The sequence below is a fragment of the Strix aluco genome, chromosome 16 (genome assembly GCF_031877795.1).
Source record: "Strix aluco isolate bStrAlu1 chromosome 16, bStrAlu1.hap1, whole genome shotgun sequence".
Lineage (NCBI taxonomy): Eukaryota > Metazoa > Chordata > Aves > Strigiformes > Strigidae > Strix > Strix aluco.
Genome location: NC_133946.1, coordinates 2,038,846 through 2,064,517, shown reverse-complemented (window position 1 = coordinate 2,064,517; position 25,672 = coordinate 2,038,846). Strand labels below are relative to the sequence as shown.

Sequence of the window (25,672 nt, the reverse complement as noted above, 5' to 3'; positions counted from 1 at the left end):
TGCTTGTCCTGTTCCCATCTCTCACATACCTGTTTCTGCTATGTGCCTTCATCCCTGTTTCCCTGTAGGCTCCTTATCCCAAATGTTCCCTCTTCCCACTGCCTCCCTCTTTTTGACCCTACTTTCCCACCTGCCTTTACCAGGCTCCTGGTGCCTGCCATGTTTCAGCTCCCAGTTCTCTGCTGCCTCCTGTTCCTGGCCTCTTTGCTCAGCCAGCCCTCAGATGCTTGGTCTACAGCTCCCATGCCCAGTTTTAAGCCCCATGAATTTCTCAGTAGATTTCTTCTGCAGTCCAGCTTCTGCTCAGTGGTTTATCCCTTCTACACCCCACATTTGAGAAAAGAGAGTCTCCCTCATTCCCAGATTCCCGTTCCAAATCTGGTGCCCCAGAAACTCTTGGCAAGATATGAAGTTTGGGGTATGTACAAGATGGCGAGTATTTTGGGTCACATAGATAAACCTTAACTGAAAACAACAAACACCAGGAAATCTGATCATTAGCAGTGATTCCAGATCAACCTCTTCTGGTTTCAGCCTCAACCTGTCCACCCTGTAATTAAACCCTGAATATGCCCCTTTCACTGAGGTTTTAAAAGACAATTTTAAAATGTTTAGATAATAACTGTTGCTATGGAAGAGAGTATACCACCAAAAATGCCCCAACAAAGTAATGAGTAGAAAAAGCTTCCAGTCCAGCCTGGAGATTTGATGATCCTTTTGGATGAGCCTTTAGCATGGCTAACATGACATTTTGTAAATACAAAAAGAAAAATCTGATGTATCAATGAAATTTATCACAAATAGATCAATATACAACATCTCAGCCTTCCATTCAAATTCTTTTTTCACCCTTGCTCACCACTGATAGGAACAGATATAACTTTTGGAGCAGAGTCCCACCGGTGACTAACAAAAAGGCAAGGGGGAAAGCATACGTGCTCTAGCAACCAACGAATGTTTAAGAAAAACCCTGGAACCCTCCCAGGCTCACAGTTGTCCTGCTACACACTGCGTTCAGATCCTACTTATTCCTATCTGCATAAGCGTGGACTGATTGCAGGACTGACACTTGCATTATTTGCATTTGGCAAGAGTTCAACATTTGAAACGCTAAAAAGCAGTCTCCATTTCTGCGGCTTCCCCATTTTTCCCGGGACCACTAGATGGCAGTTCCCCATTGGCAACCGAGGGCTCTCGTTACCTGTTTGTTCCTGCCCGCAGCTGTGTCAAGCACAATCTGCCTTTGAATGTCATCTGCAACACAGACTTCTTGTGGAGCTGTCAACAAGAGTGGCTCTGGGCCAGCGTCCTACCTGAAGGATATACAGCTTTGCACTTCTAAATAACGACAGAAGAAATCTCCACAAGCACCCCAAAGGGTGCTAAATACTGACCACAAGCCTTATCAACAAGAGAGGTTCTCCACATCATGTCTTACTCACCCAGAATTTTACGAGGAAGAAAGCATTTTGGGGCCCCTTCCCAAACAGTTCCTTTAGACCGCCCTTCTTTTCAGGAAATTTGTCATAAATCTGACGAATGTCCACCGATTCAAGCAATGGGTCACTGTAAGAATGGTTAGCGTGTCCAATGTGTACGAAGAGGTGTTTATTGTACTGCAAGAAAGAAACAGGAAAATCAGCGTTGTACAAAAAGAACAGAGGTTTATTATGGCACGGGTCTGCATGTGCTCCTGTGGAGGGTAGCATGCTTTGATGGATTAAATGACTTGCACGTTACTCCTGGGACTATGATTTTCTGCAGTATGATTTCCATGAACAACTTCAGTGATTGTGTCGTAGCCCCTTGTGAGCAAGGGTCAACATCAAAAAACCTGTGTCCCTACTGCAAACCACAAAATGGTCATCTTCAAGGGAGTAATTTACACTGAAAGACCCAGCGGCAGCACGGTGATAAGGAGCCGTTCGCAGAGCAGGAGATGAATATACTCATGAGGAAAGCCTATTTCTGCCTCTTTAAACTGTGCCTTTTCATGTCCCATGTCCTCAGAGCCTGAATTTCTGCTAGTGCCACAGAGCCCACAGATATACACCTCCCATTTGTCTATTAAAAAACTCCACACGTCTATCTATAGCATATGGTAATGCCGTTTAACTAAAAGAGACAGAAGGGAGTTTCTTTTAACTCCAGAATGACAATAAGAAGGCGGCCAGTTATTCTGTGTTCCTGTTACTATAGAAGTGGTCTTCATTGTATGTCCTCCAGTATTTTGACCCATGTAATATTGAAGAGCCAAACTTTTACCACTTCCCTCAGGAGCTAGCTCTTACAGATGACCATCTCTGCCAAAACACATTCAGCTTCAATTTCCTATTTCTTAACTTCATCCAATCGCACCTCATTATGATCATGGAAATCACCTCAGCAACCCCCTTCCTGCCTGGGGGAAATCCATGGCCCAGTGAAGTCCACAGCAGCCCCTTACTGAGTCCAATAGGGTCTTTTAGGGGCTGCCATTTCTCCCAGATGAGAGCACCTTTCAGCACCTGAAATGAAAGCGGAAGGACAAACCCCAAAGACCCTTGCCCAGTCAATCAGCAGCTCAGAGTCAATCAGCAGCTCAGAGTGTCACACGAGCAGAGGGAAGGAGCTTGAGAGTGGCAGGATTAAACATAGGGGTTTTTAACCATGCAGATCACAAAACATTTTGCTAACTCAATTAAAGGAAAGCTGATATGCGGTCAATGAACAGTAGAAAACCCCTGTCATACTGAACAGATGCTGTGTATAAGGGGAATTCCCAAAAGCTAAGCACAAATAAAATATTTAAAACCCCAAAGCAGACCTCATTTAAGCTATTTTGTTTACAATATACCTGCCGAATGAACAAACTGAAATGACAAATCTAAATTAATTGGACAAGTACTCAGAGCCTTCCTTCGGTGTAAGCAGAGTCTTCCCTACCAGATGTCCAAAACTCTGGGGAAAAGGAAGTGGACTGGCTAGATTTCTTCACTTAGGAAATTAAATTGAAATCTATTTAAAAATCATGTAGTACAGTGAAATCTGAATTTAGAATCAGAGAACACTCATCTGTATATGGGGCCAAAAATGAGATATGGTCTGCGCTTTTTACAGGGTTGCATTTCTTTTTTAGTTTTGTGGAAGGAAAAAGGAAAGCGTGACACTTTATTGAGGTGTTTACATAAGCAAGTCCAAGTCTGAGAGCACCAGTTCCATGGATTTTCCTTGCAGCCCTCTTTCAAAATAATGCCATTCCAGCTGCTTCTGTGCATAAGTGGAAAACTTGCCCAGCCTTTAGTTAGCGCATGCAGAGCCCAAAAGGGGCAGAGCTGATCCAGAGAAGCTGTTTCTACCTTGAAGAGGAAAACAGGCATGGCAGAGAAATGAACGGGTGGTGGGGAGCTGAACAGCATGCGTGCAAGGGTGAGCGTGCCCATGAACGTGTGCCAGCTAGCCCTCCCCCAGCACTGGTTTAGCTTGCACACTCATCTTTTACACACGATACAGGAAATCCTTGTACTGGTTAGCAACCATGCGTGCCTACCATAACAGTGTCTGTGGTCAGACTTTGCATGTTACTTTACCTAGCAGTGGCAAAAGTGGACTAAGGAGACATTTTAACATGACAAAACAAACAAAACAAAAAAATGCAAAGTAATATGAGAGCGCACCGTGACTCCAACTTCTGATTTTTGGACACTGTTGTCACATTTTTAGCTTGCAGTACTGTGAGTAAATTAACTAAAAGTCATGCTGAACATTTCTTATGTATCTTGCTGCCTACTGAAAAACTTAGATCTCAGTAAAATGCAACAGTGCCCCATATACCTGGGAACTGCCAGGAACACAAGAAAGGGAGTCCGGAAACCTGCTCCTGTTGCTTTCCTAAGCTACCAGGGGTGAAGTGCAGGAGGACAGGGCACGGGCTGGGTCACTGAACTTGGCACTTGGCTATCAAGGGAAGACTATCTCCATTTTTCAAGTAGAATGATGAGAATGCCCCAGTAGAGGTAAGCACTTCAGCCTTCTCTGAAAAATTTAAACCAAAACATTTCCCTTCCCCCAGCACCCCTGTAGCCTGCCTAGGAGTGCCCAGCAGTTGTGCTCCCCCTGGGGATGTGAGATGCCCCAAAGCATCTCTCTGCTCTCCCTCATTCAGAGTAAGGGTTTGAAAAACAATCCCTACTATTAGTAACCAGGTTATTATTTATTCTGAGATTGTTTCCTCTCAGTCTTCTCTGCTGGAATTGTTCCAGGTTGTACAAATAACCACATTTTTATAGGAACAGAACTGAGGGCTCAGGCTCTCCTGCACCCAGGAAAGTGTCCTCCCCGAAAAGGAGTCTCTCTCCCGGGCCCAAAGGTGGCCGTGCAGTGAAGGAGGCAGAGAGAGTGGTGTTGTAGTTTGACAGCTGCAAATTCCCAAGACAATTCACGCACTGTACCTTATTCTGCAAACCAGGAAAATATACAAATTGCTCAGTATCCAAACTTTAGTAAAAGCAAACACATTTATAGGAACATGAAGCATGAGGTCTTAATACTGTTTAAATATAAAAGCAAAGTTAAAGGCAGCTGTAAAGCTACCACAGTTGTCTGCGGAGCTCGCCAAAGTACCAGATGCTGCTGCAGCAAAATTTCCGAGTGGGTACAGTAGGACAGATGGTATGACATCACCTGACAACATTCTTAGGACAGAAATGTTTATTTTGATATTGCAATGTGTGATTATTTTCTCCTTATGTTGCTGCAATTCCTATGCTAAGTACAATCATTACTAACCTAATTAGATATGGCATATTTCTATGAACTAACAAACGATAATATAATATTTGGAGCAGGGTAAATGGATACTGAAGTGATCCCTATCATTTTTATACAAACATACTCCATGACAGGAATTTATGCGTAGATAAAAGCAAAGAAACTAAGTGTTATGCCTATGTTTTTGAGACTGTTAGTGTCTAAAAAGCTTAAAAACTTCCTGACTATATTGAGAATTCACTGATATTTTAGACTGAGTATTCCAGAGTCATTGAAGTACCTTAGATGCTGCAGAATTTACTCATGCTACAGCATTTAAAGGATTTGCATCGGGCAGTGGGTAATAACATGTTTTAGATGATGCAAACCTTCGTAGGTCAAATCCTGTATTTTCTGAGGATAAAAACTACATAAAAATACAAAGAACATTTTCAGCTATATCTTCAGCATCTGCATTACACGACATGCCCTGGAGATGGCTGCCTCTTACTGAGCTCCTTTCCTTAAAAAATTCTAACTATCCAAAGAATGCAGTAAAGCCATGAAATATGACTGTTGTCAAATAATACCACAAGAAAAATTATAATCCACTTAGGAATTTAAAAGAACCAAGACAAATTGCCAATGGCAGGGGATACAAGCATTTAAGCTGGTGCAGAACAAAGACAAACCACCTACATTTGTTTTATCAGCCAGCATATATATTTGTAACCAATTTTGCACTTACATTCTGAAGCAACAGCCTTTCCAGTCTACGAAACACAGGTTTGAAAATTGCTACAGCTCTTTCTGCTGCATCCCTGCACTTCGCCACACCTGTGGAGCTAACACCAAGACTTGACAAGCCTGTATAGGACCAAGTTTTTTATTAAACAGTGGTGGCCACGATGCAGATGGCAGGGAAGCCAACCCTCTCACGCTCCTGGTGCAGGTGAGCTGGGCATGCCAAGCTGCCAGGGTACCTGCTCTGGCACTGCTCCTGTCCACTGGGGCTGCGTGGCCCTACATAACCATACGGAGCTGCACACAGCGGGTGAGTGGCAGGCAGGTGGGACAGCCTGAGCTTTCACTGAAATGAGAGAAAACAGCACTACCCCAGTGCCTGGCACCGTGCCGTGATTCCCTCTGTACCTCCACACACCGGTCCAACCCATCTTTTAAAAAGGTACCACTGCCTGTGCAGCGACTGCACCTTTGGAGGAAAAAGGAGCCAGGAGGGGTGGACTGATTAAAAACCAATCACTAGTATATCAGCAGTCTGTGTGCGGCTCTAACCTGTACCCTACCCAGCCTCAGCTCTGCTGTCTCACTCTATCTTGTAAATCTGACACTCTTTAATTTCCTGCTGATGTAAGAAAATAATTTGGTCTGCCAACAAGTTTTCTTATTTCTACCAAAATACTAGTAACTGAATATTTCATTCCTGTTGCTGTTGTTCTGCACTGAAGCAGATTGGGAGTTATTTTTGTAACATTTTAATGCTATAACTGGAGTCTGTACCAACTCCTGTTATTAAGGTTTTTAACACTTTCATGTGAAATGTCAGTCGAGCTTTCTGTGCTTCTATGCTACGATACAAGCACATGGTCAACCTAGTCTTTCAAGGACCTCCACCCATTCAGACTCCAAGATCTGCTCAGGGGTTGAATCAGGAAAGTGAAGGAGATTTTTGGCTACTTTATGGTTGCGGAAATGGGGAGGCAGGTGATGAGCAAGGACAGTTCCCAGCCCTGCCACATTAATGTTGCCCACCACTTCCCAGATACTGCCACAGGAGTCCCAGTGTGAAACTGGGACTTGCTGGTTGGGCAAGGTGCTCACACATTTTCATCAGCTTTCCTGCAGCAGTGAAGATGCATCCTTCAGTTCTGGCCTGTCTGATTTGAGACCCTGCGGTCCCAATTCCAGAAGTGCTGAGTGCTCAGATGGGGAAATTATGCCTGAATATAGGAAGCTCTCAATAACACTAAGTATTCTGCAAAATCAGGCTCATGACAAATCAAAGAGGACCCTCAAAATCAGTGGCCCATTCATTCTTTTGCACCTGAACTTCTTAGTTTGTCAAATGTGAGTAATAATGCTCCTTCATCTAAAAAATGACTGCACTAATACATCTGTGAAATGCAAATGGGAGGAATTATTAATTCCATTTGGAGGAGAGGTTAGACAGTGCACAGCGAGCAGGGCACCGGGCCACGCATTTCAACAACAGAAGAAAACAAACTACTGAGTAGTTGCTTATCAAAGAAGGGCCATCTACATCTACACTGAATGAAGCAGGAACAACTGAACATGTGAGCATGTAATTAACAGCTGCATTGTAGAGCAGACGCACAAGGACATTTCCCAACTTCTGAGAGCCTGACCTTGCAGCCCAGCTAAGCAATTTTAAGGTGGGTGTAGGGGCGGAGGAAGCTGCAGTGGAACAAGATGTGAAAATGTGGGGCAGAGGCACAGCCAGGCACACAGCAAGGGTGGATGCTCGGGGTTCAGCACACAGGCAGGGCAGGCGGCGCGGGGGAGACGCGCAGCCACAGCCCACCGCACCGCCAGTGCCGGCCCGACCCACGCGTCCCCCTGCTCCTCCTCCCTGCGGCAACAGCGCTGTGCAAGGCTGTGGGGGGCAGAGGGCCCCCCCACTGTGATGACCCCCCTGATTTTACGGCTCTCCTGAGCTCATCGCAGGGGCTGTGCACCTGGGCTCTGCTCCAGCTACTCCACAACCTCACCCACTCGCTCCTTCCCGCCTCCCCGGCCAGGCCCGGTGCCCTGCGTGAGGGCAGGCAGCCACCCCTACCCGGGCTATTCTCTGGGCTTTGTCAGAGCGCGGGCCGCGGCGTGGGCAGGGCTGGGCACCGGCCGCGGCGCAGGGCCCCTCAGAGGGAGCTACCGTTGCTGATGGCGCCAGTGCTCCTCTTCCAGCTGGGCAAAAGCAGCACTTTTAATTTTGCTGGGAAATTTCCAGCAGCAGTGGTGGGTTTTGAGCAAAGGGAGAGAGCATGCCGGAAGGCAGCAGCGAGAGCACAGTCATGCCCCAGGAGTCTTTCCACCCAACCTCAGCACTTAACATGGGTCGACTTCAAGGAATAAACTGCTCAGTCTCTCTACCCCCGCCACCACGTCTTCACCCCAGGACCCTCCCCTGAAGAGCCCATGTCCTGACCCTTCAGCTGGGCTGGGGGAGCTGGCCCGGGCCTCCTGCCGCATCTCCGCGGGGTCCCCTGGGAACGCCACCAGCCAGCAGGTCAGCTGCCACGCTTCAAGATTGGAGCCCATGTCAATACCAGACCCCCTTAAAGTGGTTTCTTGGCCCTTCTAACTACAGACACCTGAATATGAACATTTTACAGAGTATGACATTTGCTTCCCAGGGCCAACACATAGCTCTCTAGCACTGCAAAATAAATGACCCTTGCATTTAATTAAACTTTCTCTGATTTCAGATTAAAATGGCCTCGGATCCTGAGTCTGCCACTCCAAGATGTTCATCCTAATGTGGGTTTGCTTCCCTGTCCTTTCACAAAGACACTAAACTGAGGACTTCCTTATGACTGAAATGCTGTTTGTTCTTGTTTGTACTGTTTACAAGGAATACGGAAAGGATAAACAATGCTTGTAACAATGGATATTGTTCAAAGATGGAGGTCTTCTTTAGAAAAGATCTCATTTATTTTTCATCACTTAGGTGGTTTGATTAACTTTGGTGAATTTTACTGCATTTGGCTAATGATGGCAGGCTGGTTTTATGGCCCTTGAGCAATTGCTTTCACTTTCTCGTTCTCAGGCACAATTCTCCCTGGGCTCACAAAGCCCTTTTACAACAACAATAAAACCTGAATTAAAACATAAAGAATAATTTATTTCTTCACCACTTTTTAAAATAAATTTTGAAATTTGGACCTAACAAAAATCTGACAGTTTGGATAGGTGGATTAATACTGAAAATGCCCATCAGCTCTGTTCTTTATAGGCCTTTAGAGATATTTTAGATGTAAAGCTGTCTGAAGTGCTCAAAGCTGAAATGAATGTGACAGCAAGAGTGAGAAACCTCGAACAGGAAGACAAGAAAGGGCTTTTTTTTGTTGGGTGGTGCCAGGATTTTTTTCCTGATTGGAAAGCAAGCTTGAATATATATATAATAAAATAATAGTAATTATTTTCATCTCAGTGTTATAGTCTTTGAATTTTATAGTTACTTGCATAAAAGTCAATTGCTTAGATCCCTTCTAATCTGCTTGCATACTCAGTTTATATTTGTCAGGGAACATGGGATTACTTGGTTTAAGCATTTGTCCTGAACTTTCACAGAACCACTACAGTAAAAATGGAAAGCCCCCATTAAGGAAAGCAACAGATGGGTACATAAACTTGTTAGTTAGTTGAGAATATAGTTATATAGGGTAGGCAATAATTAAAGGTATCTAAAACGCTGGTGCTTGAACCTGCAAGGGCAGCTTCTATGCACCATTCGGGAATTGTACTTGAGCACAAAATGCCACAAAAGGAAAATACAGCTTGACATTTGTAAACCGAATTGATTTTCATGTAAAAGGGGGAGTAATTTCACCCCTCCTTAACTGCAGAGTCAGTATTCCAAGATTTTGCAACTGTGCCATCTTATGTCTCCCAGGCTATCTTCTGCCATGCAGAGTTACAGTGAGGGTTGCTTATTGTTTCCTTTCTACAATTTTTTCTTTTGTAAATGGAGCAATTTTGTGGCTAGGCAAGGGAAAAAAAGTCAACAGCCTTCCACAAGTGACAGGACTCTACGGAGCACATTTCTGACCCACTAGAATGCCCACTCTAAATTAAAATAACTGCCTGACATTGAGGGGCTTTTGTACTTTTAAACACCAATTGCCATTGGAAGAACCCCAGAAATGTTTAAGGCCCCACTCCTACAATGAATTCCCTGTGGGTGGACCTTTGTGTCCATGCACAGCCTCACTGAAGTCGCTGGGAGTCACCACGGGCAGACACACCTAAATTTCTAATTGCTGTACAGGAATATAAACAGCAAGGGACCTCCCAGGATCATTGAGTCCTGGCCCCAGGTGCCATGTCAAATAAGCCTTTTTCAATAAACTTCCAGGTTACATTTTAAGGTGGAATTGGTCTATTTGCCCCCACTACTATGAGGCTTTCTGGCTTGGCTTTGGGTTGGGGGAGAGAGCGAGGCAGGGTCATCTTTTTTTTTAATAAAACATTGGAAAGACATTTGAACAAAATAATACTTTATGTCATTTTCTGTTAAAAGTCAGATGTGTAATGAACACATAACTATCTTTTTCAGAAGGTACGTGAGAACTCTAACATGGCTCTCATGTAGCAGCGTACACATATATTTGTTTCTGAGGTCAGCAAAGGCACACAGGACATGCTGCAACCACAGCACATGCCTACATAACTTCATATGCACATTGTGCAAAACACACATATTGCCTGGCTTGCTAATTTTATTACTTAAAAAGCAGTAAAACCCCATCCTTTGCTGCACAAACTGTGTCTGCAATAAAATGTCTCACCAACACAAAGAAAGATGTGCAAAACCACAGGCAGAATTCACATTATCTTCAACAGTGCTAAAAGAGGCTGGGGGTTGGCTCTCACCTCCGAGGAGGACTGTCGGTGCTTGCTGGAAAAGCGTGCATTGGAGACGGGGAAGGCTGGCAGGAGGCAGGGCCCCTCAGAGCTGTCCCTGCAGACAAGTGTGCACCAGTGCCTCCCCAGCAAACGTCCCCTGCGTTTGCCCTGGGAACTGGTCACACCGCCTTGGGGTTTTTTTCTATGCCCTTGCTTAAGATAGAAATAATCAAATTTACTTCATTTGATATAAATAATGCTTCCCCTTCTTCTGACTCCCCTTTCCCAGGCAGTGGTGGTGACACACTGCCCATGGGGGCTTATCCCTCGGCTCCCCCCGGTCCAGGCTGTCCCCACAGCCCTCGCACAACACTGCCCCACTGCACTTTCAGCGTGGGTGTAAAGAATGATTTAAACTGAGATTAATGCATGACTGGGAATTGACTTTTCTTTGTGTCTCATTTTTGCAATGTTACAGCACACAAGTAACTTTTTATAAACAAGTCTGCGTAGTTTGATGCTCTTGCTTCTCTAGTAAACCTGCGTAAGTGTTCTGCATTTAAAAGGTGGGTTTCTTAGCAGCATGCTCACAAGCTGGGACAAGCTCCAGTGGGCCTTGCTGCACCCTCAGGAATTCCAAATAATATTAGTTTACTCCAAAAAAGGCTTTACAGTATTTATGGGGCCATCCTGGGTAACCGTGTTTCTATTCAAGCCTCTGCTCCTTCTCTGCAATGCAAGTGGATGTGTTGCATTCCTCAGAGCCTGCACCTGCCTGAAAAATGAAAGCCCCAACATGGCCCCAAGCCGCCGGCCCACACACCGTATGTGAGCACAACCATCTCCAAGCCGTGCCACCATGGGCGAGCGGGACCTGCGGCTCTGTCCCCTACTAAAGCAGCATTTTCTCATTTTTGGTCTGTCAGTCATGTTGCAAATACGTTCACGTCACTCAGATGGTTTGATGTTGCAGACATCAGTGGTGTGACGGGCAACCATGTGTTACCTGTTTAGAGCATACTTGGTTTGAGGGAGATTTTTCTTAGAGGTAAAGACATAAGTTACTTAGTTGCTCAACTCTCATTCATTCTTCTACATAAAGCTATGCAGCTACACAGAGGCTCTACACCGTGTAAGCCCATGGATTTTGCAAGTAGTTTTGCATTATAAAAATCTATGGGAAAAGGATAATTAGGTGGTATACCAGCAAAACAGTAAATCAAAATACACTGAAATGCCAATTCATTCACATACAGCACAGTAATGCTGAGCGTTACATGGCCACATCCTGTTTTCCCGATAACCTCGAGGCACACACATAACATCCTGGTGTGCAGCAATCTGGCTATGGCAGAGCCCATAAATCAGCATGACAAATTACACAGGGTCAGCAAGCCAAAGACTCCGAAAGCTGACTATTGATAAGGCTGCCTGATGAGAAAACCTAGATGTTGTGTTTCTACATCAGAAATACAAACCGCTGTCTGGATGAACTGGGGCTGGGGCTGGAGAAGGCGTTCCAGCTGTGGATTAGTCTGGAGGACACTAAGATGAAGCTTTAGCCCACCAGAGCCAGGACTGCTAGGAGAGCGTGGGAATCAGGGCCTCGGGAAGGCAGAGGGATTCCAGGGAAACCATGCAGTACCTAATAGTCAGGTAAGTGCTGAGATAACTGTACCTGCTGCCAAACATTTCCTCCCTCAAAGTTACTTCAACCTGGCAAAACATGACATTTAGCAAAGCAACAGACTGCCACATATTTAGTGTATGAATAGCTGAGATATGGTATATTTCCATTGGGATGTTTCTCCACCAGGAACATTCCTCTGTTGTAAGGTTTCTGGGCTATGTCTCCAGTCTCCATTATGCAGGGTAAACACTCCCTGGTTAACACCCCTGGCCAGAGCCCATAAATACTATGGTTTCCAGTGCTGAATTATAAAGAGCAAGTGATAGCTTCTCTCTGCTCCAAGCTACTGTATTTTACCAAACATCTGAACAAGAATGGCCATTCTATATCACCCATTCATGACAGTATTTGCTTTTCAGAAATTATCTCAGTAAGAATTCTCAGGTTCAAGCTGAAAGAAGCTCTTTTGATTTATTTGTGATGCAGTAGAAACAGTGCTAGGCTAGTGACAAATGTTCTTGGCAAATATATGATGATTAATATCAAGGTTCGAGGCTTACTGGAGCAAATGAAACATTACAGCCAACTTCATAAACTACCCTTGCAGGTATAGTATGCAGTCTAAAAATCCAAACCAAACCAAAAACTTCCTAAAAAAAAATATCCAAACCTTGAATTGGACCCTAAGACACAATTAAAGATCAAGGAAGACTGAATGATTGGACATTTAGATAGGTAACCTCAATTTAAAAAAAAAAAAAAAAAGTGATACAGTTAAATGGTACATGCTTGGGAGGCTGGAACCAGAAGGGACAATCCTGATACTCGGAGGCTATCCCAAATGTCAGATATTTAAAATAATGTGCATAGTTTCTATGCAAGTCCTTAATTTTGTTTCTGTTCGGAAATAGATTAGGCTCTAAGTACTGAACTACTGCCAAAACCACGATGAAATATGGTACAACTGCTAAACTAGGTCAACAATGAGGCACCATAGCCAACTGCATCTGTTTTCAAAGAGGTCTCTCACTTCTGCAATTGGGGGAAAAAAGAGGACAAGAAAGGAAAATACAGTACTAGAGTGAAAGGAATATTACACTGAGCAGTAGCAAATGCAGAAACACCAGGTATATTCCATTAGGCTTAACCCTGGAAGGCATCCTCAGAGGGTGGGGAGCTATGGAGAAAAAATGAAGATTAGCAGACACAAGGGCAACACTTACTGATTCGGGATCCCTCTGCTGTTCAAGGAAAGCCGAAAACTCCACCAGCCTGAGCTTGGTCGTACCAATCGATCGGCCCTGCCACGCAGGGACTGAGGGAGCTGGAGCTGACGTAGGCTCAAATCCTAAAATAAAGGAACCATTTTCATGAAGAAGTTGACAGTTCCTCAGTTCATAATTTCTGAATTAAATATAATTGGGAATTATTCATGTAGCCCTTGGATGTTTATATTCGTTTTAGCAAATAATGAATTCAGATGAGTTAAAATTGGAAAAACACAGAACAATATGTAGAAAAAGAGGTCCCAACTCAGCAAGCTAATAATGGTGCAAATAAAAGATCTACTTCTTTGTTTCCTTGGGGCTGTAACTCACTGTAGAATTTTTGTTTAAATTATATACTAAATTGTAGAGATTTATAGAGACTTCATGTAGACTTACAGCTGACCCTTCCTTGGAAACTGGCAGCAAGACTCACAGGAGATATTACTGCCTTGGGAGTCAAGAGAACTGGCCTCCATTTCTGGCTCCTAATGTGCCACATGTTACAAGTAAATCACCTCTCTTTTTGCCGTTTCTTCTGCCACTCTCAATTCCTCTCTCCTATTTAGAGTATAAGGTTTCCAAGGCAGGGACTGTCTCTTACTATGTATTTGCACATTGGGTCTTTGACTTCTTTTGGAGCTTTTAGGCAGCATTATATTACAGATAATAATAAATAATTACTGTAGAGAGCTGAATCATACCCTAAAAAGAAAAAGAAGGTTTTAAATTGATAATAAAGAGGGAATGACATGATCTAGAGAGAGAAGGGATGTTAACCACCATCTCTAATTCACCTCAAGAAAAAGAATAAATGCTACCTCTTGTTCCTCATGATGGAAAATTAGATGAGAAGGAAACAAAACAGTAAAGAAAGAAGGGAAAGGCAGCAGCTTGAAGGCAAAACTGATCTTGGGAGAGACGCTGGCACAAGGAAGGCAGGGGAGAGGCACCAAAGATTAGAGAACAAAGATACTCCTGAACTAGATTGAGAACCAGGGAGAAGTCACAGGTAGTGTGTGTACATATCCCATAATGGGGGTATGGTACCTGACTCCAACCCTCAAATTTAGGCAATGAAGGTGTGAAGCTTGTATGAAATAGGGAATTACAAACGTGACTGGTTAGACATGAACAGGAATTCTAATGAAGCAAGAACTCATGCATGAGTTTTGACTGATTTAGGAATACTAATAATCCTATTCTGAGAGAAAACATGGAAGAATAAAAGATGATTCAAAATGTCTGCCTTAGAAAACAATGTTATAAATTAGGAATATCAAAAAAAAAAAGAAATAATCAGGAATACAGATAGTCCTAGTTTTAAGCATTAAATAGCAGCAAGTTAGAAAATCATAAAAAACTGGGTAAGAATCAGAAAACTGCAGTTCAGAGTCAGAAACATGGTGTCATTTGGCAAGGGAGATGTAAAATTAGTTATCATCTGCAAAGAAATAATTATCTTTCCTGAAATTAGCCATGAAACCAATTTGGGAAAAGGAGTAGGGGAGTAGCCATGTGAAGGGCTTGATCAATTTGAGCAATGGAAGTCAGAATAAACATTAGGTACTTATCAAAATGGTATCAGGCAGAGTAGGGCTTTCAGGAGGATGGATAGTTATCAGCAACCAGATACAGAGAGATGTTTTATACTTAAGGCTAAACATATATAGTTTTGGAAGAGTTTTTAGCCTCAGCTTAAAATAAATTAAGGCTTATTTTCATTACAAATGGAAGCCAGTTTTAGCTATTGAAAAAGAAACATGCATCCTATTACTCATTTTTTACAAAGCATTTTCCGACAATATGGAATGCTGACTGGAGATCACATCACAGAATCATAGTTGGAAGGGACCTCGATGATCATCTGGTCCAACCCTTCTTGGCAAAAGCACGGTCTAGACAAGATGGCCCAGCACCTCTGTGCAGCTGAATCTTAGAAGCGTCCAATGTTGGGGAATCCACCACTTCCCTGGGGACATTATTCCAGTTCTCATTGTGAAAATTTTTCCTCTTGTGTGCAATTGGAATGTCCCCAGGACTAACTTGTACCCATTACCCCTCATCTTTTCCATGTGACCCCTTGTAAAAAGGGAGTCTCCATCGTCTTTGTAGCCACCCTTTAAATACTGGAACATGGTGATGTCTCCTCTAAGCCTTTTTTTCTCAAGGCTGAACAAACCCAACTCTCTCAGCCTTTCCTCACGTGGCAGGCTTCCCAGCCCCGTGATCATCTTTGTGGCCCTCCTCTGGAGCGTCTCCAGCCTGTCCACATCTATTTTGTATAGCAGGGACCAAAACTGAACACAGTATTCCAGGTGTGGCCTGACAAGCTCTGAGTAGAGTGGGATAATGACTCCTTTATCTCTGCTGGTGATGCCCTTGTTGATGCAACCCAGCACCCTGTTGGCTTGCTTTGCTGCCGCCGCACACTGTTCACTCTTACTGAGGTTGTTGTCCACCAGGACCCCCGAGTGCCTCTCCACAGAGCTGCTCCCCAGCCAGGTGGATCCCAGCCTGTGCTGCACTCCTGGATGACATTTTCCCAGGGACAAGACCTTACACTTGTCCTTGTTGAACTTTGTAAGGTTCTTGTTAGCCCACTCTTCCAGCCTATCCAGGTCTTCCTGCAGGGTGGCTCTCCCTTCTGAAGTGTCCACTTCCCCACTCAGTTTGGTATCATCATCAAATTTCATCAGGGTACACTTAATGCCATCATCCAGATCACTTATGAAGATATTAAACAGCGCTGGGCCCAATATCAATCCTTGTAGGACTGAACTTGTGACAGGCTGCCAATTTGAAAAGGTGCTATTTACCCCCACCCTCTGGGTGCAGCCTGCCAGCCAGTTCCCCACCCACCACGCAGACCACTTGTCCAGACCATAACCCATAAGTTTCTCTAGGAGGAGGCTGTGGGGAACTGTAGTAAAAGCCTTGGAGAAATCCAGGTAGACAATGTTCACCAATTGCCCCACATCAACTGAGCAGGTTACTTTGTCACAACTCCTTGTATTAGGGCTTCCTACCTAAAGTGTAAAAAAAACCCCAAAACCTCCAAACCCAATGATTTTCTCTCTTATATGATCAGGTAATAAGACATTGGGACTGCTGTTTGGTTTGGCTACAGGGAACATTAAATATGGAGTAACGTCTCTGTCCATCACAGGAATCAATACATCACATTCAGTATACGATTCAAGTCTTTTTAAAGGAGATTATAAACGGAAGAATTACCTGAAATGGGAGCTGTGACTGATGGCTGTATAGGATAGGCCTGCTGAACGAATGGCTTTACGCTGGAATAAAGAGTTACACAAAAATCACGCACCATGCCATTCACAGTAAATTCCATTAGAGTCACATAGTATAAGAAAATACATGGTTAATGACCTTTACCCACAAACATATCTCTTTCTTGCATAAAAGACAGAAAAGAGGTAATAGAGAGGGGGACGAGAATTACACCCAACATCTTAAAGCGAGGAGCTCATCTGCGCTCAGTCACGCAGCAGGAAACCTGACCCGCCCGTCGCAAGTGTTGCAGCAGACATGGGTAGGGATTGCTTCGACTCCCAATAAATCCAGAGGACACTGAACTACAGGGGCAGAATGACTCCCATGGACCTGAAGGGAATAAGGTGGGGAGAAGCTGTAAAATAAGGCTGGGAAACATTGCTCCAGAGACCACCGCAGGGCTGAAAATGTAACACCTGACAGAGGGGCAAATCCTCCTTCTCCATACGGTGCTGTTGCTACTATGATGCAGAAGGGCAGTAACCCCACTGATCACTAATAGGCCTCATGCAGGCATCTCCTGCCCTGCAGGAAAATACGTTCCCAGTGTTGCTCATATATTTTAAAGAGGATGGAAGTATTTGTGTTGGAAACTTATTCATGGGCAAAACCTTACCAGCTGCCTCCCTGGCAGCATCATTGCATCTCATCATGCAATGGGAGAAAAAGAAGTGTGCCCATTAGGTATTCAGCCTCAGCTTTGAGGTCTGGGATCTCTTCTAACTTTTAGAATGTGAGTTCACATCACTGTAAAGGCTCTTCCTTTCCCTACAACTATCTTCTCCTTTTTAGAAAAATTTGCAAGGCCTTGCCTCATTGATATCCTCTGGCAGAAAAGTGCCCAAGCCAGCCCCACACTGCATGTAGAAGCATATTTTAATTTTCAGACTTACTCTTGCGAGGATCCAGGCTGCCCCGTTTGAATCATTCCCGGCCAAAACTGAAAGAGGAAAAACAAACAAACAGACCAACAATTGTTTTCTTTGTTGAAAGATTTTGGATATTTTTGAACAAGCATGATTCCTTTTGCAAAAACAAGTGAAAGCATTAATCCATTCATTCAGCCTTAGTTTTCTACTGAACATTGTTAGAGAATACAGGGATTTTTTTGGGACTCAGCTAACAACTTACCCCAGGTGCCCCAGGAAATGTAGGACGGGGAATTCCTGGCAGGCCCAGCTTGTTGTGAATAGCAGTAGCTGAGACTATCTGAGCTGATGACATTGCTGCCATGTGCTGGAGTGCTTTGTCCTTTGCTGTCTGATCCTTTAATATGACAATTACATGGAGTCTTAAAACATTTGGCACAACAAATTATGTTAAATAACTGCAGCTACAAGCACATAACTAAAAACTTAAAAAGCCACACAGAAAATGCAAAAATAGCAAACCATGCAGGAAAAAAAAATACAGCACGGAGGCTAACACTCAAACTACCTCAAGGCAAAACCTCCTCTCAGACATGCCTGGTAGACCTGAATTCTCACAGTCTGCTCTGCCAACATGCAGGAAGCTCTGGGAGAGCAAACTACTGCCCACTTGTTTATCTGGGCAAATTCTGCTGATTTTAAATCAGGCTGGACAAAACACGGTCTGCTGCTAAGGCTCTGCCTGCAGGACAGGGAGCACTGAGATTTGAGCTCTATCATTTAGATCTAAGAGAAGTTTGCCTTTTGTATTACACTGTAAAATGAGAACACAGAACTGCCACTGACTAGCAAACAATGACAGATTTTTCTTCATGCTTACAGGTTTAGAAACATATTGGATTCTGTTTTACAACAAGTATTTTAAAAGTTAGACCACAAAAATGTAAGTAACATTTTAAACTTCCAATTGTGGTATTTTACTGATTTACAGTGTTCCCAAAGAAAACAATCAGCCATAAAATTTCTGCTGTTTTCAAGCATACAGGAACAAGTTTAGGAAAAGATGGGTTGTTATTGATTACTTGTATTAGAGCAGCACTTGGAGTCCTAGTCACTGCCAATCACATATGATCACAGAATAGAAAAGGAAAGCCTCTTAATGCAACAGAGTTAAAGTGAATATCTTAGGTCAGGTAAAATAAGTAAACAACAGACTGTTACTAGCTGGTAAAGTGGGGTTCCTCATCCAGAAGTACTGTATTAATAAGTGCTAATATTTAGGGTATGTGACTTAGAATGAAGGAATACAAGCAGTATTAGGCAAGGATTTTTTCTGGGTTTTTTTTCTGTTTTTATTTTACAAGCAAAGTAGCAAGCATGCTGGCAAGAGATGCATGCTCTTATATATGATATATGACTTTGCACATATGCTCCCTCTAAAGCTTGTATGTAGTAGTACTATAGGTGAGCAGTTTCTTCTTTTGAATAGCTCCTTTAGAAACAGCACAGGCTGAAAGTACAGGAAGAGCTAGCCAAAAATTCTGCCAAGCACAGCTAAGGTACATAATACTTGCTTTAGTTAAAATACTTACCATGCTTGTTACCTGGATACAACAACAAACAGTTTATTAAAATGCTTGTATAGAATAGCAGGTTCTTAGCAAAATATGAACAAAATAGTAAGAGACAAAGGAAGAGCAGTTTGCTCAACATTAAATATCAGCTTTAAACAAATGCATTATTTTAACCTAGGGACTGATTCATTAAAAGGAGAAGAAAAAAAAAAAAGGATAAAAAACTAACAACAAAATACTGGGGAGAAATAACCCCCACCTCCCTGTGTGGAAGTTGCAGATATGGAATGAAGGGGATTGTTGCAGAGCTCGTTGCCCTGACCTGTGCAAGGAGCCCCTGCGGGATGCAGCCCGGGAGAGCGGCAGGTGGAGCAGGGGAGTAGCTGCTCCAGCGCGTCCCCGCTCTGCACCTTGCAGGATGCAAACCTCGAGTGCAACCCGCTGCCCACAGCAGCACTAACACCCACGGACTCGCCCGCGCCACTTCCCGCACAGCGGCATCCGCACAGCGGCACTGGCCGCTGCTTTCTGACCTGTCTAAGCCCGGGACTACCTCCTCACAGCTGAGAGTGCAGCTACAGAGCAGCTTCTGTCCTGCTGCTGTGCGGTGGGCGGGAGGCGGGGGACACAGTATCCATCAGTGCCTGAGCAAAACATGGTCATTTCTCCAACTTGTATCTTTCCTATATAAACACAACCAATTCCCTGGGTAAGAGCTGGCTCTGGTGGCTACTGGCACTCACTTCTCCCTGCCCCAGGGCCGGAGGGTGTGCACAGGGGGTTTGCACATGGCATGTTTTACTGGCTGCCTTTGAATGTCTGCAGACCACTGGGCTAAAAAATACTTTGGTAGGTGTTCAGAGGCGGCAGTATCCTGAGATTCAGACAGCTCTCCAGAAAGCTGACCCCTCTACCATCCTGTACAGTAAGAAGGACCTTCCGTCATGAAAACATACAAATGAGGAGATGTCCTTAAGCAATAATGGAGATGCTAGCCCCACCAGACTTTTCTGTTCCTTTTCTCCCCTTTTTTTGTTAGGTGAGCTGGCTTGGAAATGCCAAACCATGCAAATCTCACCTACAGTCTGATGAACCATAACAAAATCAAACACACAGGGGATCGAAATCCTCTGTGTGAAATGTATGATTCAAGAGACATGTGTGTCCTAGCAGCCTCCAAAACTACATGAACGCTGCTTTTGTGACTCCCTTGTTACTCTCCAGAAGTGCTGTGGCACAACAGCCTCCTCTCCTGCGCTGCCTCCTGGCTGCAACCAGCCATGCTAGTGCCACCACAGGAAGGTGCAGCCAGTGCCTGTGCTCCTGACAAATTCCCAAATACATTCTGTTCTGCTGCTACAATGGCCTTACTATTAGGTGGATCTAAACTAAAGGAGAATTTAAAAGTAAAAGCTTTGTTAGGGGTATAAAAGTCCATACCTGGGAGTTGCATGAGCCCAGGATAAATTACGTATCTAGGACATAGTTCATCTTGCCTCACTTTGGCCATCTGAAGTCTCCAGTCTAAGGCAGCTGGCTAACTCCCTGCTATTGTTAGTGCAGTAAGCACCTACAGGAGACAAGGTATTTCTTCCTTACCAGACATTGAAACCAACTGGAGTGCATTACTTCCTGTAATGTTATAGCTGTCCGAGGACTAGAATAGAAGCCTGGACACCCAACTTCTACATGGCTACAGTTACGGCCGGTAAATCCCACCATAACTGACAAACTAAAGAAAAATTTTTGAAGATCTATACTTCCTTCAAGACCTTCTGTTCACAGAAGGAGAGACATTTAGACTGTCCTGTGGGGTTCTTAGCTGCCATTAGCAGTGAGTCGGATGATCCTGAATTTTAGGAACAGTGACAGGGATTTTTGTAGGGAGAAAACATCTTTTGTTTTGTGACATGAGAAGGGATGTGCCTTCCTTCTTGCCAATTGCTGCTTTTCACCTTTTACAATGTTCTGTATTCTGTGGTGGTGATTCATCTCATCCTCTTTGACCAATTACATTTTCAGGAGGGTGGAGAGAAAGCAAAAACATTTAGGATGACAGCTCAGAACTACAGCCCTTCAACAGGACTAGTCTTAAGGAGTTTCAACAAGTCCTACAAAGTATCCCCATGGTGACAAATCGGCCAGCTCCACTGAACATCAACAGACTCAGACCAACATATATCAACAGGAATTTCACCTTTTGTAGGTTTAGGAACCTCTGCATAGTTGGAAGATCAGTTTTCCTCAAAGTAACTGTAACTTCACATTCAAACATGAAAGAAATTAAATTCAAAATCAAATACAAATACTTAAGAGGTCCTGACTTCCATTGGCAAAAGAGCACCTTCAGCTCCAGGAATATTTTGGAGAGCTGCAAGGTGGTAGTCTATACTTGTATAATCAGGCAGACTTCATAGTCTTCAAAAACAAATGGGAAAACCACATTTTAAAGCTGTTTATTTAAATTGAAGTATTAGCTTGTCTGCCACTTAAAAAAACCAAGTATATCTTGGAGGTTTTTATGCCGTAATGGAGAGTGCTTGTAACCAGGAGGGAATAAGTCCTTCTACCTATCATTGCAACGTGGCTGCTTCTGGGATGAAACTTGGTAACTGATTAATAACACACAATGGTATTACATCACAGTTTAGGCAGCAAGAGAAGCAATATATCCAATTAAAATGGCAGGGGTAATTTAAACAGGCAGATTACAGTAATTACCCAGGTTGGAATTTGGCCAGGACAAATGGGTTAACACCCCTACTCTAAACAGGAACGTTGTGGGATTTTTAATGACCGCAAATAGTTAAGACTTTGGTTTCCTATCTTGTCCAAGACAGAAGGGGTTTGGTTTTGCTCTCACTTGTGCTGCTGCGTAAAGCTGGAATAAGTCCTTTCAGGTCAATGAGGTTTACGCTGATCTACATAAAATAAAAGTTTGGCCCAGTGTGCTGCAGAGTCCTATGCTGAGGTTCAGCAGAGGCTTGGGGGGACAGTATCTCCTTCTGAATCATTAAATCCTGCTAGAGCTTAAGGTCTTCCTTGGATAGGTCCCATCTGGCCCTGACCTAGTTTGACCCTACTTAATTTATGAGCTCTGAAGGGATTGCTGCTGCCCAGGAATGACACTGTACTAAGTAACAGACTGCACTCTTAGACTGCTGCCTTTCCCTGCCCTTATAAAAGTCTTTTGCGCTGTGGTACGTAATTGGTAATGAATGTTACTGAGGTGGATTTAGAGTACAATCAGTGGAAATCTGGTCTAGTTCCACTAAACTCCTAAACTATCATCAGTGTAACGGAGATCAAGATCTGCCTCCTGCTTTAGCTGACTACTTCTGGCTGCAGTTGCAAACACTTTGTTTTTGGAAGGCATTAGCGCTAAGAATCTAATGCAAGGAGACTATACAACTTTTAATGAATCAGGCCCTTGAGGTTTACTTTTCATCCATTGGTTTTGGAATGCAAAATACATAGCTAAATTAGATAATAATAATTCCACAGTATCATCCAATTATTAATCTTAATATCTATAAAAGCCCCACATGAAACAAGAATTCTACATGACAAGCACAAAAGGATTTGTGCTTGACTTTCTTTTAATCCAACATAAACAGAAGAATAATTCAATCAATTAGTTCAAACAAGTTCTACAGCAAAAAATAAAAACTGTTATACTAGAATGATAAAGGGGGCTTTGAATACCATGTTATCTATGACTTTGTGAGAAAAAAAAATCTAAGACAATATGAGGAAAAGTAAGCACAACAGAACACAGTATTAATTCAAGAAGCCCTAAAACCTGTACCAATATTTAAAATACAAAACTTTTCTTGTAAGGAAAAAAAAATAACATAAGAGAAGGAATGACAATTTGCTCACAAAATGAATATTACAGTAACACTAACATAAAATAGATTCCTAATAAGCAATTTTGCAGATGTTATTTCTGCTCAGATCTCGTATTGATTCAAATAACCTTTGCAATAATTAGCTGTAGCTCAAAAAAGATAAACAAATCATGAAAATATACAATTGTTCTGGACAAAAGATAGAGAGCACTTCAGTGTTTCTAGCCCTGATCTCCAATTTGCTTATTATTAGAGAAGACAGGAGTAAATACAAAAGCTGGCTATTTCAGCCAGGCAATAGCTAATGCCAAGAAGAGAATGCGCATTCAAAGCTGTCCCAACTTGCTGCCTAATGAGTAGCAATTAATCCATCTTATTGTATTTCAAAATGCTGAAGACTCCATTCACATCAAAGGGAATTTTTCAAGGCTTTTATCATTGTTCATTTAAAAAGTATAGAGCTATCTTTAGCATTTTATAATTGACAACAATATTTTCTTTTTATACCTCAATGCGGAATGTAGAATAATGGATTTTAAAACATGTAATACATGTGAACTGTAGGCATTTTAATGTTTCTTTTTGTCTCTGTCTAATTAATCTTGCACTATGAAAAAATATCTGAAATTAAAGTCTAAGATAGATGTATATCCTGCTGTGAAGACCTTTACTCTCTATTTATGCACAACTTATAATCCATCTTTTCTCCTGAATGGACAGAGGTGACTTTGGCTCCCTGTCAGTGCAAAGGAGGGAAATGCTGTAACCTAACACTATGGACTGGTGTACTTGACATGGAAATAGAACATTAGAGCATAAAAATTCTGCTTTGCCTCCTCCAGTCACTGCATGAGAGGAAATGTCATGAAGAGGAGCCACCTTTCAGATCTGTCTCCAAGGACAGCTTTATTTCAGCCTCTCTTTCCATTTTCTTGAGATGAAATTTCTCTAACTTCAGGAAGATTTTAATAACCTCAGAAAATTAAGATTAAAATCTCGAAAATAGGAGTATTTTCCTGCTGTAAAAAGAACAAAAATGTAGAACATCCCTGGAAGGGCTGATGGGACATTCTCTACTGGTGATCTTGAAATGCAGCAATAGCATTTACGGGCAAAACTCTTTCTTGCAGGCTAAGAATCCACCCATCCAGAGCGACTGTAGGCGTTTATCAAAGAAAAGGGACTTTGCTGGACTAAGCAGACTTTATGGCACACAGGTGAGATTCCAATCTATTAGGCAAGCTTCCATAATACTCTATCCAATGCCATGGGCACAGATAGTGTTGAAATCCTTCCACCCATTTGGATTTTTGCAGAAGGTAAACCCAAGAAGATTTGCCCAAGTCCTCTCCTCACAATGAGCAGGATTCAGATCAAGGCAAGACAGAAAGATCTCTTGGTATAAAATAAATTCAACAGGTACTTGGGGAACAAGAGTTATTTGTTATACCCTTCGTCAAAGTAAGAGACCAGGAACTGAGGTCAATGGGACAGATCAGCCACATCCCAAAAGATTGATAAGAAAAGGCATTATGAAGAAAACTGCTATCAACAGATGTCAGCTGGGGGCAAGAGCCTCCACGCCATGCCCCTGCAATCCTCAAGAGCCTGCCCACAATTATTTCAGCTAAAGCAGCGCTGCTGGCACACCGGGAACGACCAGCTTCTCAGCAATACCCTGCTTTGTGTACACATGGGAGGTGTGCAGAGAGGATGTCTGGTGGCAAAGAAAAAGAAACATGGGAGATGGAGATGTCCTTGGGTCAGAGCTGACTGAACTTGTAGCTATGGACTGGCATAAAGGATCTCTGCATTAATTCAGAGTGCTTTCCCCTCACGCTGTAGGTAGGAAACTTGACATCAGATGCATGTGGGTTTTTTTTAAGTAGCAGCTGTTCCCCTGGATGACACCAATCACAGGTTCTTCAAAGTAATTGCAAGCACCAGTTCATTGTTAAAAGGGTGAGATTGGCCCGGGTTGAAAGCAGTGCTTCCCTTGGTTATCTTCTTCTTGGTCACCCCTTCACCAGGAAACATGGGCAGCACCTGCTCCAGGAGAATGAGAGCCCATCATCTTCCTGAGGATGTTGATGTGTCGATGGGGCAGTCCAGGCTGCTGCCACAATGGCCCTCGTGTAAATGACAGACACTCATAGATGCCAGAACACATTCATCTTGTCTTCCTTTCACATCAGCAATATCCTTCTCAGGCAGTTTTCAAAGGACACTGGACCATACACATGGCTCAATACAGGAATAATATGAAAAATGGGCAGTAGCACTAACAAAATGTCTGGAGGAGCAAGGTTCTATCTCAGGTCCAAAACCAGCCGCTTCTTCCACTTTCAGGGAGTAATTGCAGCTCCCTGGCAGAAAAAAACGAGGGGTCTCTTTATGAGAAAGGCAGCTTCCTTACAGCACCTTCTTGCATTGAAGGTTCATCTCTTCCATGTGGGGAGAAAAAGGTCTGTAGGAGGCTACAACTTCTCTGGAAGGGGCCTGTGCAAGAGGGAAAACATCGTGCCATGGCACATCGCTTGCTGAGACCAAGAATGGCAAGAAAAAGAGGAGGGAGATGGGGAGAGCCTGGCTCCTTCAACCCTTTCTGGGCATGCCTCAGGCTGGGGGCCATGGAAGAGTCATCAGGGCTGTGTCAGAGCTCCTGGAGGAGCTAAATCCTGGGGGCAGCATGTGTACCCAGGAGCAGGGGCAGGAGGAGCAGCCCAGGACCCACTGGCCAGCAAGACCCACCAGGGAAGGGCTGCGGTAGCTTTTGCAGCCAGTGATGCCTGGAGGGTGGCAAACCCAGGGGCTGCAAACATCTGTCCCTGGTGTGCACTTTGTCCTCACCCTG

The 25,672-nt window shown here is 43.4% G+C and overlaps 1 protein-coding gene across 4 annotated transcripts in view; it reads right to left on the bottom strand.

The window, feature by feature from the left end:
• TEAD1 (TEA domain transcription factor 1) overlaps positions 1-25,672 on the bottom strand; it is a 163,550-nt gene that overhangs the window by 18,489 nt on the left and 119,389 nt on the right. For 3 of the 4 annotated variants that reach the window (XM_074842024.1, XM_074842026.1, XM_074842025.1), the window contains 5 exons: positions 17,656-17,790; positions 17,418-17,464; positions 16,465-16,526; positions 13,186-13,310; positions 1,443-1,616 (listed from right to left, as the gene is read on the bottom strand). In XM_074842024.1, the coding sequence (XP_074698125.1) occupies positions 1,443-1,616; positions 13,186-13,310; positions 16,465-16,526; positions 17,418-17,464; positions 17,656-17,790 (543 nt within the window). The remainder of the gene's footprint in view (positions 1-1,442; positions 1,617-13,185; positions 13,311-16,464; positions 16,527-17,417; positions 17,465-17,655; positions 17,791-25,672) is intronic. The other variant, XM_074842027.1, reaches the window with a different exon arrangement.